The sequence below is a fragment of the Vulpes lagopus genome, chromosome 1, assembly GCF_018345385.1.
Source record: "Vulpes lagopus strain Blue_001 chromosome 1, ASM1834538v1, whole genome shotgun sequence".
NCBI classification, from domain to species: domain Eukaryota; kingdom Metazoa; phylum Chordata; class Mammalia; order Carnivora; family Canidae; genus Vulpes; species Vulpes lagopus.
The window spans coordinates 121315634-121328697 of record NC_054824.1 but is presented as its reverse complement, the minus strand read 5'-3'; the positions used below and the strand labels follow the sequence as shown (position 1 = coordinate 121328697).

General features: G+C 42.4%; 1 protein-coding gene across 1 annotated transcript in view; it reads left to right on the top strand.

Moving 5' to 3' along the window:
* NPC1 (NPC intracellular cholesterol transporter 1) overlaps nucleotides 1-13064 on the top strand; it is a 52706-nt gene that overhangs the window by 17790 nt on the left and 21852 nt on the right. Inside the window, exons 4-9 of the mRNA XM_041737086.1 lie at nucleotides 1194-1369; nucleotides 6516-6683; nucleotides 7264-7513; nucleotides 9958-10031; nucleotides 10579-10949; nucleotides 12407-12633. Coding sequence (XP_041593020.1) covers nucleotides 1194-1369; nucleotides 6516-6683; nucleotides 7264-7513; nucleotides 9958-10031; nucleotides 10579-10949; nucleotides 12407-12633 — 1266 coding nt within the window. The remainder of the gene's footprint in view (nucleotides 1-1193; nucleotides 1370-6515; nucleotides 6684-7263; nucleotides 7514-9957; nucleotides 10032-10578; nucleotides 10950-12406; nucleotides 12634-13064) is intronic.

Sequence of the window (13064 nt, the reverse complement as noted above, 5' to 3'; positions counted from 1 at the left end):
CAGGACAGCATACCATATAGTAGATCAAAAAGTTGAGAACCTAATCAAACAGCATATCCTGTGGAAGGCTAGTAGATGTTGATGGAGCCATCATTCAGTCAAAATACATTTACTTAGCACCCTATGCCAGTTGAGGCATTATGGACATAAGGATAACCAAGATCAAAAGATAACCAAACTTTCCCCCATGTTGTCAGCTCTTTTTTTTTTTTTTTTTTTTAAAGCCAATAATGAGAAGCTAACATAGGGAATATTGTGGAGCTATCGAAACTGATGATTGCAGAGATGAAATGTAATTACATGGCAGGAGATTTTTAATCCATGGAACATGGTAGAAATCTGCACCCCTGGAGCGCTTTCTGTTAGGATGGTGTAATTGTAGTTCCTGTTCTTGTCACAGTAGAGCACAGGACGCCTGAAAGCAGGTCAGGGTGCATGTCTGCTCCCTTACTAGACCAGGGGCAGTGAAGGCTGGGACCACCTTGCCTGCTCTGTGTCATGTGGCACGCGGAGTGGATCAGAACTGAGAGTGACCCCCGTTGGTTGTGCCATGAGAATGCAGGTCTAACGCAGCAGTAGCTTTTGCGGCTAACAGTGAACCCGACTGGAGAGACATTTCTGCAACCCAGTAAGTCAGCATTAGGAGCTTCATCAGTGAACCTGGAAAGCAGACCGCTTGTAGTTCTCATGAAAACCCGTGTGCTTCTGCAGTGCACGCACCACCGCTGTTCTCACAGCTTCTTCTCAAGCCACGGGGAGATCCTCTTGTGTTTAGAAAGGGTCAGGGGATTACCCAGGGCTTAAAGAAAGCCGTTCAATAAGAAGGTGAAAATTCTAACATGTGAATCTCATTTTTTCCTTGTTTTCCTTCTTCATCAGGGTTGTCACCATGACACTCCAAAGTCCTTTCAGCTTTAAGAAAAGGAAGCATGTCGATAAATTATAAAACACAGAATTCAGAGAAGCATTTTTCCCTTCCTACTATTAAACCTCGACAACATATGTGTAGTAATTAGGGCAGTTTGTAAAGAGACCTCTGATTTTAGGTTTAGAACAGTTGGGTTTAAGATGTCTTCAGGCAATTTATTTGTCACCTTGTAAAATAAATTTTAAATGTTCTTTGTTGTAAATCATATTTTCGCTGACCCTGTTACCTGTGAGATCAGACAAAATATAGTTTACTTTTTCTTTAGATGTCCATCCTGTTTTTATAACCTAATGAACCTGTTTTGCGAGCTGACATGTAGCCCTCGGCAAAGTCAGTTTCTGAATGTTACAGAAACTGAAGATTATGTTGATCCTGTTACAAACCAGACAAAAACGAACGTAAAAGAATTACAGTACTATGTCGGAGAGAGTTTTGCCAATGGTGAGTAAACTTTTAATTATTCCTTTTTTTATAGTTGGTATAAGGACAGTGGATTAATTGTTCCTTTCTTTTGTCAACTGTGTGAAAATGGCGGTTTTTAATTCTGTTGGCCATGAAACATGAGTTGTTGTTTTGTGTGTATCCAGAACTTGAGCTACAACCTATAAAACAATCTTTTTGAAGTATTTGCTTAACTCTATCCTAACTGTAAATTTCCACATGGAAATTTTTACTGCATGCAGGTTTACTTCTGTACATTTTAGAAGCCATTAGAACTTTGTTTCCAGTGGACCTGCATTGTGTGACTTCATGAGTTGTTGCAAAACTTGAGAGGGTTTGGAAGGGTGAAGCAGAGGAGAGGAGATTTGACTATGAAGAAACACATTACCATAAGAGAGAGTAAGCAGATACAACTGCAGAAAGGGATCCATAGCAGCTAGAAATCCTAGGACAGTCTGAGAAAGACCATCTAGCGTCAGTTGAAAATGACTGAAATAAAGGACTTCTAAAAGAATAGAACACAAGGGGAAAAAAATGAACAGATTAAGAGTAGAACCAACTGGCTCTATTAATGAAAAATAGTCCTTTAAGTGAACTAAAAGATAAACAGCAGATTCGACACAACTGAATAAGAACGTGCCCAGGAACTTCTATAAGAGAATAAGAATTCAGCATATTAGAGCAACATACAGATTTAATTGTAATGATCATTTGAAAAGGTAATCACAAATTTAATAGAAAAATTTAAATACTAAAAAATAATATAAATTGATGTTAAAACAATTAAAAGATTATAAAAATAAATAAATAAATAAATAAATATCCCCTTCACAAAAGCAACAAAAAATAAGCTGTATAGGAATAAATCTACCACAAGATGTGATATAAAGGACAACCAGACTGAATGAAGAGAGATCATTTTGTCTAGAAACAGAACTTTGCATATGGAGAATTGATACATAACAGGTGCATGGTTACAAGTCATTGAAGGAAAGGGTGGGCTAGTTGATAAATAGTGTTAAAAAATTGATTAGTCCTCTAATTTTTATTTTTGCATATCATACCAAAAATGTATGGAATAAAAAATCCGAATTTTGGACATTTTGGAAGTGTAAAATATCTTTATGACTTTAAGATAAGAAAAGGTTCTAGAAGAGAGGAAAAGCAGAAACCATAGTGAAAAGATTTATAAACAATCAATATCTAGAGCAGTCATTGAAATGCAGATGAAAACAGTGAACTATCATTTCACATATCAGATTGGCATAAATGTAAAAAAAAAAATCAGTCAATTCCAAATATTGGTGAGGATATTCGAGCAATAGGAGTGCTAATATACTGCACCACTGGTAACCATAACTTAGTGGGAGTGTTTGAAGACCATTTTAAAAACAATTTTTGCACTACCTGGTAAAGTTGAAGATAAGTATACCCTCATCCCAGAAATTCCATTTTTATAGCTGCCTGCCACAGAGAAAGTTTTTTTGTTTTTGTTTTTTTAAGATTTTTTGTTAATTCATTTGAGAGAGAAAGCACAAGGAGGAGGAGAATAAGAAGCAGACTCCCCGCTGAGCTGGGAGCCCAATGTGGGGCTTGATCCCAGGACCTGGAGATCATGACCTGAGCCAAAGGCAGATGCTTAACTGTCTGAGCCACCCAGGTGCCCCTGCTGTAGAGAAACTCTTAATGCATGTAAACAAAGAATGATATAAGAACATTCATTGTAGGGTTTTTGCGATTATCGAAAACTAGAGACATCAAGAGAATGAGAAGGTAAGCATGACTGGGAGAAAATACTTGCAGGGGATCCCTGGGTGGCTCAGCGGTTTGGCGCCTGCCTTTGGCCCAGGGCTCGATCCTGGAGTCCCGGGATCGAGTCCCACGTCGGGCTCCCTGCATGGACCCTGCTTCTCCCTCCTCCTGTGTCTCTGCACACCCTGCCCCCGCCCCCTGTGTCTATCATAAATAAATAAATAAATAAATAAATAAATAAATAAATAAATAAATAAATAAATAAATCTTTAGAAAAAAAAGAAAATACTTGCAGAAGACACATCTCACAAAGAATTGTTACAGAATATATGAAGAACTCTTAAAACTCAATAATAAGAAAGTGAACAAACAACTTGACTGAATACATGGACACTGATCAGACACTTCATCATGATCAGACACTTCATCAGAGAAGATATACAGATGGCAGATAAGCAGATGAAAAGATGCTCAACATTATATATTATCAGAAAAAGTTGAATTAAAACAACAGTGAGATACAGTTTGCAGTAGTTACATGATTTACTTCCACACATACAGTAGAATGGCCAGAACCCAGGACGCTGACACCACCAAATGCTGGTGAGGAGGTGGAAGCACAGAAACTCTCATTCATTGCTGCGAATGTAGAGCGGCATAGCCACTTTGGAAGACAGCTCGGCAATTTCTTAGGAAACTAAAAATACTCTTATCATATGATCCAGCAATCATGCTCTTTGGCATTTACCCAAAAGAGTTGAAGACACGTCCACACAAAAACCCTTCCAGGTCTGCTTATAGCAACTTTATTCAAAACTTCCAAAACTTGAAGTAACCAAGATGCCCTTTGGTAGCTGAATAAGTAAACGGGGGTACACCTAGATAATGGAATATCATTCAGCACTAAAAAGAAAGGAGCTATCAAGGCATGAGATGACATGGAGGGACCTGTAAATCTTTAAATCTAGAAGCCAATATGGAAAGCCTACATCCTGAATAATTCCAGTTTTATTACGTTCTGGAAGAGGCAAAACCATGGGGATAGTGTAAAAATGAGTCAGGGGCTGGGGGAAGCAGAGTGAATAGGCACACAGAGGATGTTAAGGGCAGTGAGACTTGTTTAATTCTGTAATGGTGGGTACAAGTCATGGTATATTTGCCAAAACTCATAAAATGTACAACACCTAGTGTGAGCCCTAAAGTAGACTATGGACTTTGGGTGACAGTGATGTGTCATCCTAAGTTCATCAGTTGTATAACAAATGCAGCAGTTGGGTGCTGTGGATAGTGGCGAGGTTGTGCTTGTATTGAAGCAGGAGTTATATGGGAATTCTGCTCAATTTTATCGTGAACCTAAAACTCCTCCTTAAGTCCATTAAAAAATATATAAATAGGGGCGCCTGGGTGGCTCAGTCTGTTGAGTGACTGCCTTCAGCTCAGATCATGATCCCGGGGTCCCGGGATCAAGCCCCATATTGGGCTCCCTGCTCAACGGGGAGTCTTCCCTTCCTCTCTACCCCTTCCTTCCACCCCCAGCTCATACTCTGTCTCGTATGCTCTCTTTCTCTTCTCTCTCTCTCAAATAAAAAGTCTTTAAAAAGAAAAATCATTGATGGCAGTAAATGCTAAGAGGGGAATGGATAAATATGTTGGAGCATAGTCATAGTCTATAATAGAATACTTAAAAATGTTTGAATTAGTTATGTCACTCACTTGAATGACTTAGAAAATTGAAAATAAGTTATGGGATATAGGTAGCATGTTGTTTGTAATAGTACTGTTTATCTATGGATACGATATATCATGAAAGTACACGAACACGCACAGGAAAGATAAACATCAAATCCAGGATTATAGTTTACTGTAAGGAAGGGTTCAGGAGACTTCAGATAGGTGAATTGTATGGTAGATGAGTTATATTTCAGTAAAGCTGTTAAAAATCCATGTAACTATAGCATAGAAAAACTATAAAACTCCGAAGACAAGTATCTTAAAAAGAAGTAGAAAAAAATTACAAATCATCATAAAAGAATTCCATTTGGAGAGTTTTTTTCCCAGCAGTGAAAGAGACCAGAAGGCCATGGAATAATCATAGCTAAGTCACTCTACCTGAATTGCCTTTCAAGAACAAGGCTAAAACAATGAATTTATGAAGCATCTCCTTAAAGTTTAGGGAAGAAGTTTCTGGGAAGTTTCTAACAAGTAGGTGTGGTATCTAAATGGGGGCCCCCAAATGTGGATTAATTGGTGGCACAGGCAATGAAAAAATTCACCTGAGGCAGAACAAAGGAGACAGGAGTTTGTTGAATATATCTCACAAAGGGGGGGTGGATATGGACATGAGGGGAGCGGTGAGCAGGACTGCAGAGGAGCGGCTATGGGTGGGGGCTGTATTTAAAGGGGGAAGATGAGGTATGGAGAGTATGGAATTCTCCCTTTTTTGGTAACTGTGCCTGATTGTTAGTAGCCCATTAGTCAGTTTAAGAGTATTGTGAAGTGGGTCACCTGATGGGCCCCTTCTACATGCCACTGCTCAAGCCTGTTTGCCTGAAGGTGGTTTCTACAGTAGGGACTGGTAAATGAATGTTAATACAGGGCCCATTACTACTACTTTTTTATGTGCAAAATGCCGTTGACATGGTCCTTATTTTGTGGGCTGTCTTTATGTCTTCTAAAGTGGAACCAGGGGTGCCTGGGTGGCTCAGTCGGTTAAGCATCCACCTTCGGCTCAGGTCATGATCCCGGAGTTCTGGGATTGAGCCTGCCTCAGCGAGAAGTCTGCTTCTCCCTGTTCCTCCCTGCCCTGAGATCGTGCTTACGTGCTCTCTCTCACTCTCTCCTCACACACACACATACCTCACTCTCTCTCTCTCAAATAACAAATAAAATCTTAATAAAATAAAATGGAGCCAAAATAGAGAGTAGTATTAGGTTCATTCATGTGACCTTTGCCCTAAAGCAAGTTTTCCCCTGTAAATTCCAAACTCTTCAGCCATAGAGTTTCCTGCCCCAGATTTCTGGAACCAGCTTCCCTGACTGAAGAGACCCTAGAGTTCTTACTTCTTCCCCAGCCTTAGTATGTTCTTCTCTGCAGCGATGATAATAGTCCTCTGAGCTACTGTGAGCTACGTGGGATGCCATAAAGCCTTTGCTGAGTATTTTTTTATGTTTATGTGACTTGGAATGTAGCCCTGCATATTAATGGCAGGGTGATGAGTCCACGTTACAGGTAATCTCCACTCCTGCGCTGGGTGTTTCCTGTCCCACCTGCCAGCCAGTGGCTTCTGACTCTGGTGCCTGTGGCTGAGCTCGCCTTCCAGAGGCCTTTTGTAAGATCTCCCCAGGGAGCTAAAGCAGTATGGTGTTTCAGCCTTTTTCCTTCTTCCTCTGCCAGCCATGTACAACGCCTGCCGGGACGTGGAGGCCCCCTCCAGTAATGACAAAGCCCTGGGACTCCTGTGTGGGAAGGAGGCCGAGGCCTGCAATGCCACCAACTGGATCGAGTACATGTTCAATAAGGACAACGGCCAGGCACCTTTCACCATCATACCCATATTTTCAGGTAGATTCCCAAGTTAGGCGTATTTATGATGTGGTTTTAAAGCCCAGGAGCCTTCGTCTGCAACAGGAAAATAAATCCAGATAACTAGTTCCTGGACTTTCCCTCCAGTGAGAGAAGTAACTAGAACATTTCCCTTGCCCCTGGTTAATTTAGGGGGGTGGCAGTGAACATGGAGAAGGAGAAATTACCTTCAGGTGTTGCTACCTAATTGAAAGAATGAGCCTGGATTTTTGTTTTGTATTAAAAAAACAAACAAACATTACAGAGGCCTTTTAAGGAGCCCTGCAATCATGTTAGACTTGCCCCTCCCCTCGCTGGAGGTTTGCTGTGGAATGTGGGGTACCCTAACCTCAGTGACAAACCTGGTGCCCAAAGTTATTTGAAGTAACTTAAACTTCATAGGGCTATGCAGCAAAACATCATTTGATCGGATGGAAACCTCTGGTCTTTTTTACTTTTATGGTTATGTGTTCTGTTTGTCATCTATATGCTTATCACTAGGTTTAAATATAATTAAATGCCAATTTTGTTACTTTTTTTTGGGGGGGGGGATACTCATTCAAGCCCATCCTCCCTACAGATCTTCCAGCCCATGGGATGGAGCCCATGAACAATGCCACCAAGGGCTGTGACGAGCCTGTGGACGAGGTCACGGCACCGTGCAGTTGCCAAGATTGCTCGGTGGTCTGTGGCCCCAAGCCCCAGCCCCCACCCGCTCCGGCTCCCTGGAGAATTTTGGGCCTGGATGCCATGTATGTCATCATGTGGATCACCTACATGGCATTTTTGCTCATGTTTTTTGGAGCATTTTTTGCTGTGTGGTGCTACAGGTAAGCGGTTTTGTGTATTCCCCAGGGCAAGAACAGCAAGATTACCCAAGTGGCACTTCCAGCTTTCACCTGGCAGTCCTTGGTTAATTAAACCAAGAAACAAATATCACATGAATACCGCTCCATGATTGCTAATGTCCTATAGTTAGCTAGTAAACAGAGACCTAGACATTTAAACATTTGAGGTTATTTTCATTGATCTATCCCAAATGACGAGTGATGTTTATTTTTATTTTTTTAATTTTATTTTGATTCAGTTAACATATAATGTATTATCAGTTTCAGAGGGAGAGGTCAGTGATTTATGAGTCTTATATAAAATACTCATTATATAAGTGCTCATTACATCAGGTGCCGAGTGATTTTTTAAGCACTGTTAACCACCCATTCTTTAACAGAACATCTTAGGACCTGAATCTGATTCAAATCTAATTAAATGGGCTGCTGTCTACCATCCTTTCAGATGTTTGCAACTTGATTAGGAAAGTACATTTTCCTTAACTTTTTGTTTTGAAATAATGTTAGACTTACCAGGAAAGTGCAAAAATAGTAAAGTTTGTATGTATCCTTTATGCAGCTTCCCTTAATGTTATAACTGATGTCACCCACAGTATGTAATTATCAGAAACCATGAAAATAACATTGGTGTAGTGTTTTTAGCTAAATCACACACTTCTTTCACATATCAGTACATTTTCCTATGCCTCCCTTGTTCTGCTTTAGGACCCCACTCCATGTTCACCTTTTTAAATTATTTAGTATTTATCTGAGAAAAAGCTTGAGTGGGGTAAGGGACAGAGGGAGAAGCAGACTCCCGACTGAGCAGGGAGCCCAACATGGGCCTCAATCCCTGGACCCAAGGGTCACGACCTAAGCCAAAGGCAGGCACTTAACTGATTGAGCCACCCAGGTGCCTCCACATTCACTTTTTGTTCACTACTCACCCCCAGTCTGTGACAGATTTTCTGGAATTTCTTTTATGGCCTTGACACTTTTGATGAGTACTGGACAGTTATTTTGTAGAATAAGTTAGGTTTTATCTGATATTTTCTCATGATGAGATTGAGATTATGTGTTTCTGACAAAAATATTACAGAAGTGATTTATCATTCTCAGCACCTCATTTTGGTGGTACACGATCTCAATAGGTCTCTTCACTGGGGATAATAACCTTGATCACTTGGTGAAGAGGGTGTCTGCTGGGTTTCTCTACTGTAGAGTTGGTGGTTCTCCCTTTGGAGTTGATAAATATCTTAAGGGAGATAGGTCAAAGCTGTGCTAAGGCCTCGTTTCTCCTAAAACTGTCCACTGATTTTTAGCATCCGTTGGTAGATCTTGTCTGCAGCAGTTCTGTGGTGTTTGCCTAATGGTGACTTGGTGATTTTGTATTTCCTGCATCTCTTCTGCACTTACTAATTGGACTTACTCTGTACAGACAGTTACCCTTCCTATGCTCTATTTGTTTATTGGTTCGATTATATTTACATGATGGACTTTTGTGTGTGTGGGGGGGGGCTCTATCCAACACTGTCATTTGTTTCATTGCTCAGGTTTTCCAGTTTTGACCATTGAAAGCACCTTCTGGTTGACTCCTGTGGATTTTTTTTTTTTTTTAACATGCCCTCACCTTTCTCAAGCCTTTGCTTATTTTCTGGAATCACAAGATGTTCCAGACTCATCTCGTATTTTTCCTGCCCCACCCTGGAATCTGCCTCCTCTGCAAGGAGTCCTGGTTCCTTTAATTGGAGACCAATGTTGAGAACAGTACTCTAGGCACTAGGTATGCGCATTGCTGCTGCAGCAATGTTCAGTGCTCTTAAAGGACCTAAAAAAGTTTTCAACCTAAATGAAGGTTACAAGGTGAAATTATTCTTTATTAGCTTGAGTTTTTTTTTAATACTTTTTTTCTTTTAAGATTTTATTTATTCATGAGAGACACAGAGAGGCAGAGGGAGAAGCAGGCTCCATGCAGGGAACCCGAGACTCAATCCCGAGAATCCGGGACCACGCCCTGAGCCAAAGGCAGGTGCTCAACTGCTGAGCCACCCAGGCGTCCCAGTTTTTTTCATACCTTCTTGGAGTGCCTGGGTGGCACAGCTGAGGTCATGATCTTAGGATCCTAAGGTTGAGCCCTGCATATCGGCTCCACACTCAGTGTGGAATCTGCTAAACTTTCTCTCTCCCTCTGCCCCTTCCACTTGCTCTCTCTCTCTCTAATAAATATAAATCTTAAAAAAAAAAATACCTTCTTATATTTTCTCTTGAGGCTGGTGAGCAGGACTTAGAGCAAAGGAACCTGGGGTGGGGGGTAAAAGGGGAGACAGCATTTAAAGAGGAAGAAACAGAATGAGGAAGTAAGCTTTTACTGAGGTTATAGGATTAGCAGAAACAGCTTGATCATGTCAGAGGTCTGCTAATACTGCTTACGTGTTTTTATTTTTCAGAAAACGCTATTTTGTCTCTGAGTACACCCCCATTGATAGCAACATAGCTTTCTCTGTAAATGCCAGTGACACAGGTAGGCACGTTTGTACTTACGTGGTAAGGATTGTGTTCACCTGTGTGTTCATTTCCTCAGCGAGTGTTTATGCGCCTGGCCCGGGACAGACTCTGTGCTCATGTCAAGGACATGGCTGTGATCAAGACTGACTTTGTGGGAGTAGCCATTTAACTGGGGTGACAGAAAGGAACCAGGCACTGAATAATAATAGGATAATTAGGGTTGGGGTGAGAGCTGCAGAGCGGCTGATGGAGCAAGCAGAGGGCAGGTGCAGCTGCAAAGGTGGATGGGAACCGCTTTGGACCGAGTGCTCCGGAGAACCTGGCTCGGGTGTGAGCATCGCTCCTCTGACGGGTGGAGATGACTGTCACGGTAGGCAGGCACGATAGCTGCTGAGGGTCTGGGTTGGGGGGGCAGTGGGGAGCAACACAGGGTCTTGTGCCATCCCTGGCCGCAGGCATAGTTCTCACCACCATGTGGTTGTAGCTAACACTTGCCCTGTTCTGACTTTCAGGAATGGCTTGGCTCTTAACCTCCACCCTCCCTTCCTTTCCCGCTCTTCCAGGGGAGGCATCCTGCTGCGATGCACTTGGTGCAGCATTTGAGGGCTGCCTGAGGCGGCTCTTCACACAGTGGGGCTCCTTCTGCATCCGAAACCCAGGCTGCATCATCTTCTTCTCCCTGGCCTTCATTGCTGCCTGCTCTTCAGGCCTGGTGTTCGGCCGGGTCACAACCAACCCAGTGGACCTGTGGTCGGCCCCTGGCAGCCAGGCACGCCTGGAGAAAGAGTACTTTGATGCGCACTTCGGGCCTTTCTTCCGCACGGAGCAGCTCATCATCCAGGCCCCCCACACCAGTGTGCACACTTACCAGCCGTACCCCTCAGGATCCGACGTGCCCTTTGGGCCCCCGCTTGACATAGGGATCTTGCACCAGGTAATGTGTTTTTGGCAGAAATCAGCTCGAGAGCCCCGTGGGTTTGTTCACTGGCTTTTACATGTTGACTAGCTCTACCTGATGTGAGATTGGGGCTGAACATAGTGGTGTATCTCGAAAATCGACAGTGAACAAAAAAGACACTTTTCATTTGCTTTTCAAGAAAGCAAATGGTGGGTGTTGGAACTTAATGGAAAATTTAGTGCTTTTGTATTTACTTCATATAGCAGCAGGGCTTGCTTCTTCTTGAAATTGGTTTGAACATTTCTCTCTTGAAGTAGGACATATTTATAATATACCTTATGAACTTACTTATTTTTTTCCCTTGGTATTTGAAAAGTAATGTACCAGGACCCAAAGGAGTGAAGCCTCTTAGGCTGTGCTGGGGACCTAGGAAGGAGCTTCTGCTGACCCTCCCTGCAGGAATGAATTTATCATTGCCTGAATGTGGGCCCCAGCCTGCCTTTGGTAAGAGGTGCATTGGGAACGAGATCCATCCTGTTCTCTTACAGAGGCCTTTGTGTTTTTCTCTGTTGCACTTGCCCTGAAAAACTATCTATGAATAAATGACACCCACTAATTTTTTTTTAATGAATGCACAGTCACATGGTTTTCCCTTTAAATGTTGCTCTTGCCTATGGAAAGTCTGGTATCTTTTTTTTTTTTAAAGATTTTATTTATTTATTCATGATAGATATATATATAGAGAGAGAGGCAGAGACACAGGCAGAGGGAGAAATAGGCTCCATGCAGGGAGCCCGGCGTGGGACTCGATCCCGGGTCTCCAGGATTGCGCCCTGGGCCAAAGGCAGGCGCTAAACCGCTGCACCACCCAGGGATCTCCCAGAAAGTCTGGTATCTTAACAAACTTCAAAATGGTCTCAAAAAAGAAAGAAAGAAAGAAAATGGTCACAAGACTTTGACAGAATCTTTTTCCACCCAATGACTATGCTTTTTCCCAGCTTGTTGCAAAAGATGCACAATATAGTCATTTACCTCCAGGAAGATATTCTCTGTGAGAAAATACAGGAACATATGTGAACAATCCTAGCACAAAGCAAGGTAGTAGATAGCATTTTGTTGGTAAAAGGGCATGTCAGGAGGACCAGGCAAATTGCCTTCATCTGCCCTCTGTGGCCCTCTTGTTCACTGCTACAGAAGGGTGGAAGGGGAGATGTTCATGTATCCTGCCCTGACTTATGTCCTGGTGATGGTGCCCCATCCTGTTTCTCTGGACACCTCTTAGCAGGGTCTCTATCCCAGCTGGCTATCTCTGAGAGTGGGCCTCTGGTGCCATTAGATATTTTACCAGAGAACGTCTTGGTCCTCTCCTTTGCGTGAGGAAATATTTTCCCCAAATACTTTTTATCTTCTGACCTGTCAGGGCAAAAACAATTGGGCACAATCTGAGAGAAATCTGATGTGTTTCTGGATTTGTTTTTAAAATCTTCATTCAGGTTCTAGACTTACAAACCGCCATTGAAAACATCACCGCAACTTACAACAATGAGACTGTAACACTTCAGGACATCTGTGTGGCCCCGCTCTCACCCTATAACAAGAACTGCACCATTATGAGCGTGTTAAATTACTTCCAGAACAGCCATTCTATGCTGGACCACAAAATAGGGGATGACTTCTATGTGTATGCAGATTACCACACGCACTTGCTATATTGTGTACGGTACGTGGCAAGAAAGGGGTCATTTGTTCATCCCACCAACATGGGAGCACTTGCTGTCACTACACTTGTTGGTGCCGGAGACTAGCAGTGAGCACACAGCATGACCCTGCCCTGCGAAGCATAAGTTCTAATGGATGGAGACTGACAATGAATAAATAGATATATGCTCTGATGCCAGGTAGAGATGAGAGCTCTGGAGAAATTAAGCCTGGCAAGGAGAGTGCAGTGGGGGTGTACTGCTTTAGATGGAGTGGACACCTGCTCAAACAGAAAGGAGAGGAGGGTGCCTGTGAATATCAGAGGGAAAAGTGTTCCAAGTATACAGGTAGCATGTACAGAGATCCTGGGGTGGGAGTGTTCATGGTGTATAATCAAGGAATGGCTGGTACCACTCAGCCTTACACTCATGCCTAGAATGATAACACATAGTT